Consider the following 6000-nt stretch of genomic DNA (forward strand, 5'->3'; position numbering starts at 1 on the left):
CCTGTCTATTGCCGCTCTTTCTTAAAGAGACAGAGTTTATTTTAACCAATAGCAACGAGGCTTATGAGACTTTCAACCAATTGGCCTGAGATATTTCCGTTTAGGGGCGGGACAAAGCTAACGGTATATAAATGTGTCGTCACTCCGCCGTTATTCAGTTACTCTTGCGCAGGACACATAAAGGTCCAACTGTAGGAGGCAACACTTTTCTCCTTCTTTTTCTCATTTTGTAGGTGAAACTTTGTCGGTTAAGGAAAGATGGTGAGTAAAAACTTTTTTTTTTTTTTTTTTTTTTTTAAATATATATATATATATCAAAAGTGCTTCAGTTACAAACAAAAGTAAAAAGCGGGCAAATAAAAAAAAAACAACGTCTTAAATATTAAGAAACACGATCCTTTTAGGTGTTTAAAGTCGATGAAAAGGTCCGACGTCCTTTCTGTAACCTGAAAAACCATGGATTAAATTCGGCCTTCATAAGCGAGAGGAGAGGAGAGGGAAATGGAAATGAGGACAGGGCGTGACGCCGGTCCTTTCATCCATTCAATGAAAGAAAAGGCTTTAAGATGGCAGTCAGGGTGGGCTCGCCAAGCTTTTTGGGGTGTGCAATCAATACATTACATTTTTAGTTGGCAAAAAATATCAATTAAAACAAATTTTTTAAATTAATTTTTTACTTTTTAGTGCGCCACATTGTCACATGCTATAAAGCCGATGGTCACGACGTCGGTGAGGGTGGACCATGGTGCATTGCGTCCCGCAGGCAGCTTGCAGTGCAGGCTGATGTACCACTAGATGGCGCTGCTGCGCTTTACATTTTACATAAAACGGGGGATGCTTGTCATTTTATTATTTTTTTAAAATCGTTTTAGCTCATTTTATTTTGGTTTTTTTTTTTTTTTTAAATTAAGTATACGTGCAACCTAGTGGAGGGAAATCGAATAGAAAATCGGGATTTTTTTGTTTCACAATTTCAATTTTTATTTTAATTTTATATTCAATTACATAAAATTAATCCACTGAATTTTGTCATTTTTATTGCTTTTACAGATCTCTTTACTTGTGTTCTTGGGCATTATAGCAGCAGGATGATGGTCTGGCTACTGTCTTTTTGTTTTGCTTTTTAAACTGTAATCAAGAAAATTTGACATGCAAAAGTTTTATAACTTTTAGTTTTTAATCTACAAAAATCAGCAATATGGAATCATTTTTAGAATCGCAATTTAAATAGAATCAGCACCCAAAAAGTTGGAATCGAATTGAATTGGGACAAAAGATATTCTCACGGCTGTAATGCAACCATATGGTCTGTCACGGTTTTTTGTTTGTTTGTTTTGGTTTTTTTTTCTTTTTAAAATGAAGTATACACATGGTGGTCTCCCTCCTCCCCTGATCTTGGTTTGATTAGTCACAGCTGTGCTGTAAAAACGGGAACCTGAACAGACTCGACTCATTGTGGTTATTTGTCCCTGAAAGGCGCTCAGTTCAGTCTTGTGGGTCAGAATCAGGTGACTGGAGTGCTGATCTGGTTTCCTGCTTCATAAAACTTGATCTTGCCAGAACAAATTTCACACTAACAGCTGTTTTTCTCTCCTTCCACTCCATCATTTTAGCGTGAGTGTATCTCAGTGCACGTTGGTCAGGCTGGTGTCCAGATCGGAAACGCCTGCTGGGAGCTTTATTGTCTGGAACATGGGATCCAGCCGGATGGCCAGATGCCGAGTGACAAGACCATTGGAGGAGGAGATGACTCCTTCAACACATTCTTCAGTGAGACTGGAGCTGGAAAACACGTCCCCAGGGCTGTCTTTGTGGACCTGGAGCCCACCGTCATTGGTAAGAAATCCCTGTTTTACATTTAAATGAAGGCATGATGTGAAAACCAGAGCTTACCAAGTTTGTTTCCTCAGATGAGGTACGTACTGGGTCATATCGCCAGCTGTTCCACCCTGAGCAGCTGATCACTGGGAAGGAGGATGCTGCCAACAACTATGCTCGTGGACACTACACCATTGGTAAAGAGATCATCGACCTGGTTCTGGACAGGATCCGTAAACTGGTGGGTAAAGTTGGGTTTAGCTACCAGTGATGCACATTAAGTGAGTTAATTCCTAACTGGTCTCCATTTCGTCCTCAGGCTGACCAGTGCACCGGCCTTCAAGGCTTCCTGGTTTTCCACAGCTTTGGTGGCGGAACCGGCTCTGGTTTCACCTCCCTGCTGATGGAGCGTCTCTCTGTGGACTACGGCAAGAAGTCCAAGCTGGAGTTCTCCATCTACCCCGCCCCCCAAGTGTCCACTGCTGTGGTGGAGCCCTACAACTCCATCCTGACCACCCACACCACCCTGGAGCACTCTGACTGCGCCTTCATGGTGGACAACGAGGCCATCTATGACATCTGCCGCAGGAACCTGGACATCGAGCGTCCCACCTACACCAACCTGAATAGGCTCATCAGCCAGATCGTGTCCTCCATCACCGCTTCTCTGCGTTTCGACGGTGCCCTCAACGTTGATCTGACGGAGTTCCAGACCAACTTGGTGCCGTATCCCCGTATCCACTTCCCTCTGGCCACCTACGCCCCCGTCATCTCCGCTGAGAAGGCGTACCATGAGCAGCTGACGGTGGCCGAGATCACCAACGCCTGCTTCGAGCCCGCCAATCAGATGGTGAAGTGTGACCCTCGCCATGGCAAGTACATGGCCTGCTGCCTTCTGTACCGAGGCGACGTGGTGCCCAAAGACGTCAACGCGGCCATCGCTACCATCAAAACCAAGCGCACCATCCAATTTGTGGACTGGTGTCCCACTGGGTTCAAGGTTGGCATCAACTACCAGCCCCCCACCGTGGTTCCTGGTGGAGACCTGGCCAAGGTCCAGAGGGCCGTGTGCATGCTCAGCAACACCACCGCCATCGCCGAGGCCTGGGCTCGCCTCGACCACAAGTTTGATCTGATGTACGCCAAGAGGGCCTTCGTCCACTGGTACGTCGGGGAGGGGATGGAGGAGGGCGAGTTCTCCGAGGCCAGAGAGGACATGGCGGCGCTGGAGAAGGACTACGAAGAGGTGGGAGTTGACTCCATCGAAGGAGAGGGAGAGGAGGAAGGAGAAGAGTACTGAGGTTAAACTGGGAGTTGTGGTTACATTTTACATTCCTAATGTTCAATAAAGTATCTGAAATGGGTCTTTGTCTTTGTCTGAACAAATATCTTGTAGTTGAAGCTGTAGAAACTGTCAGTTTATACCCAATATAAAACGGATCCATAGAGGTACCGAGACAAGCACTCGGGAGCACAAACCTCTGCCAAGGACACCAGTTCTGTTATAATTCCAAAGGCCCCCTATTCTCATATTCTAGATTTTGGTATCTGGAATGATTCCTTTTAATCTGGATTAGGCTTGTCTAAATAAATCAACTGCAGCTTTCCCACCGGGAGAAAAGACTTCCAACAGGCTAGCTCTGTTTTCCCAACAGTCCATGATGACCTAGGTGTTTAACCAACAGATCATCTACCAACAGGACAGGGCAACATGGTGTGCACCCAGACAGTGTGGTTGGTAGAGCCATGCTGCCCTTTAATAATGTTAAAATGAGACATTTCAGCCAGTATGGATCTCCTGGATAAACGTGTTACAAACAGTATTTCCACAACTTTACAATTACATACTGAAGGCGATCAGACATTTTATCATTCCACCTCTGGTCAAGTCCAAACATGTCCCGTTATATGAGCTTTACCATAGGCTATATAACTGCTGCCTGGACCCTGAACTCTGGAGACCATATGTTCCAGATAAACGCGTCAAAACCGCAGGAGAAATTCTGATCTGTTTCAGCAGACTGGGGACTGGATCAACACAAACTAGTCTGCACATTGAGCTAAATGTTCTTTAGAAATTAATGTTAGTCTTTGAAAGGGTGTAATTCCATTATTATGGCATTTTAGTTAAAAATGGTCTCAAATGACAATCAACGCAATACTGTCTACCACAATAATTTCTAAGACAGTCGCATTGCTAAATACCATGATAGGCTCAACCTGGATCAGTCTTGGATAAATTTTACAACCTGCTGGAAGCTTGTCCTGTATATTATTCTAAGTGCTCCAACCATTTTAGTTGGAGTTAAATGTCACTGTCACAATGTTAAAGAATCCTTTTAACAATTCCTGGATCCAAGCAGTGAAAAATCTGAATTAAAACTGTTCTTTTCACATTTCCAACAACTTCTGAAAATCTCATGAAAATCCAACCATAAGTTAAGTTATACTGAACACAAACGCCGGTAAAAAGAACCTCCTGGGCAGAGGGAATATGAGACTGAACTGGCAGCAGATCCTCCAGCAGGGGGTGTTCACAGACCAGTTCCCAGCTCCCTGTCAGGGAGACTGGGGCTCAATATTAAAATCCCCACAAAGCAGTTTTTATCTTGAGCTTCATATTGTATTTAGATGTTAGGCTGTTAGAAATGGTGTTGGTCACGTTCCCACTGCGAGCAAACAGCAGTAAATGTCCACCCTTACATATTGATTATAAAATGTACATTTTTAGGACCCTTTGGTCCTTATTTTAACAATAAATTTTTAGTTCATGATTAAAATGTTTGGTAAAGATGTAAATTATGACATTTTTTCTATAAAATCTGTTCACATTGCTCTTTTTTTTTCTTAATAAAATCAAATATTTGGTCAAACTTTCCAACAAAGCTATACGGCTTTCATCTGTTTATAAAGAAATCCCACAAAAGCTTCTGCTAACTAAAAGTTTATTTCTTTTAAACAATCAGGTTAAGCCAAGGCGAGTTTGTTTGTATCGCACTTTTCACATACAAGACAATTCAAAGTGCTTTTCAAGAAACATTAAAAGCATACAGATGGTGTAAGAAAGAACACAGATAGCAAAACCACAAAATAGTAAAATTATATTCAAATAAAAGCAAGATTAATTAAAGCCGCAAGCGGCATCCATCGGGTCCTCGCCTCATGCCGAAACCTCCACCCGAACTTGTCACAAAGCCTTTGGGTCAATGGCATGAATCCCAAACTAATTTCTTAAAAAACAGGGCACATACAGTGGTAAATGGGCGGAAACGCCAAGATGACGGACACCCCGTTGCCACGGTAACAGGTGCTTAATTGTCTTTTTAGCTCGTCATGGGTTGTTACACGTGTGCCGATTTTGTAGCTCTAGCTCAAAGTATACCCTTGGGACCCCCCCCCCCGAATCACGAATCCCCTCAGACTAGTTCGTTCAAATGCGATGCACCCAAATTGACAAAAACGGGCAAAAAAATGGTCGTAAACGCCAAGATGGCGGACAGCCTGTTGCCATGACAACAGCTCTTTAATTGACTTTTTTTTACTCGTCTCGACACGGTAGACATGTGTACCGAATTCATCCCACGTCAAACTAACCTTTTTTGACCCCATTCTAGAGGCCATTTTTGGCATTTTTTTTCATTGGCGTGACCCGAGAATATCGCTATTTTCGCCTGGCTTGAGGTGTGTGCCAAGTTTTGCAACTTTTCACAGGGGGTAAGGGGGTCAAAATTGAGTGAGTTGTACTGAGAATAATAATAATAATAATAATAATAATAATAATAATAATATAGAAGAAACATTTAAATAACAATAGGGCCCTGCCGTACTTCGTATGGCTCGGACCCTAATTACAAGTTACTGAGCAGATATCATGGAAACAACAGGGAGGACACTTTGTGTAACATTATTTGATAAATGCAGAAAATCTAGCAAATCATTTTGGAAAAACTGTCGAAGGGGCTTTTCCCATCGAGGGGGGAATATTATCTGGACAAAGTGGTTTTAATCTGCTTCTCCAGCATGCTGTAATAATGGTGACCAAAAGTGGAGACTGGTTGACATAAAAAAAAAGTAAAAGTCACAGAGAAAATTTAGCACATCTCGGTAAAACTACGATATCTGTGCTGTTATACCTAAAAAATAACACATCTTAGAATAGTTTTCCTGTCTGCACAGGAATGG

The 6000-nt window shown here is 42.7% G+C and overlaps 1 protein-coding gene across 1 annotated transcript; it reads left to right on the plus strand.

The window, feature by feature from the left end:
• The first annotated feature begins 168 nt into the window (after positions 1-168).
• LOC306763103 (tubulin alpha-1B chain-like) lies at positions 169-3176 on the plus strand. The gene is made up of 4 exons (XM_079249800.1): positions 169-261; positions 1614-1836; positions 1911-2059; positions 2138-3176. The coding sequence occupies exons 1-4, from the start codon at positions 259-261 to the stop codon at positions 3116-3118; spliced, it is 1356 nt and encodes a 451-aa protein (XP_079105926.1). The 5' UTR covers positions 169-258; the 3' UTR covers positions 3119-3176.
• Positions 3177-6000: the final 2824 nt, after the last annotated feature.

This window comes from Telmatherina bonti, assembly GCF_933228915.1.
Source record: "Telmatherina bonti genome assembly, chromosome: 12".
In the NCBI taxonomy this organism is placed as follows: domain Eukaryota; kingdom Metazoa; phylum Chordata; class Actinopteri; order Atheriniformes; family Telmatherinidae; genus Telmatherina; species Telmatherina bonti.

Excerpts from the sequence above, each read along its gene's own strand:
- LOC306763103 (XM_079249800.1), top strand. Across the intron at positions 1,837-1,910 it reads CCTGGAGCCCACCGTCATTG|ATGAGGTACGTACTGGGTCA; the intron begins GTAAGAAATCCC and ends TTGTTTCCTCAG. Across the intron at positions 2,060-2,137 it reads TGGACAGGATCCGTAAACTG|GCTGACCAGTGCACCGGCCT; the intron begins GTGGGTAAAGTT and ends TTTCGTCCTCAG.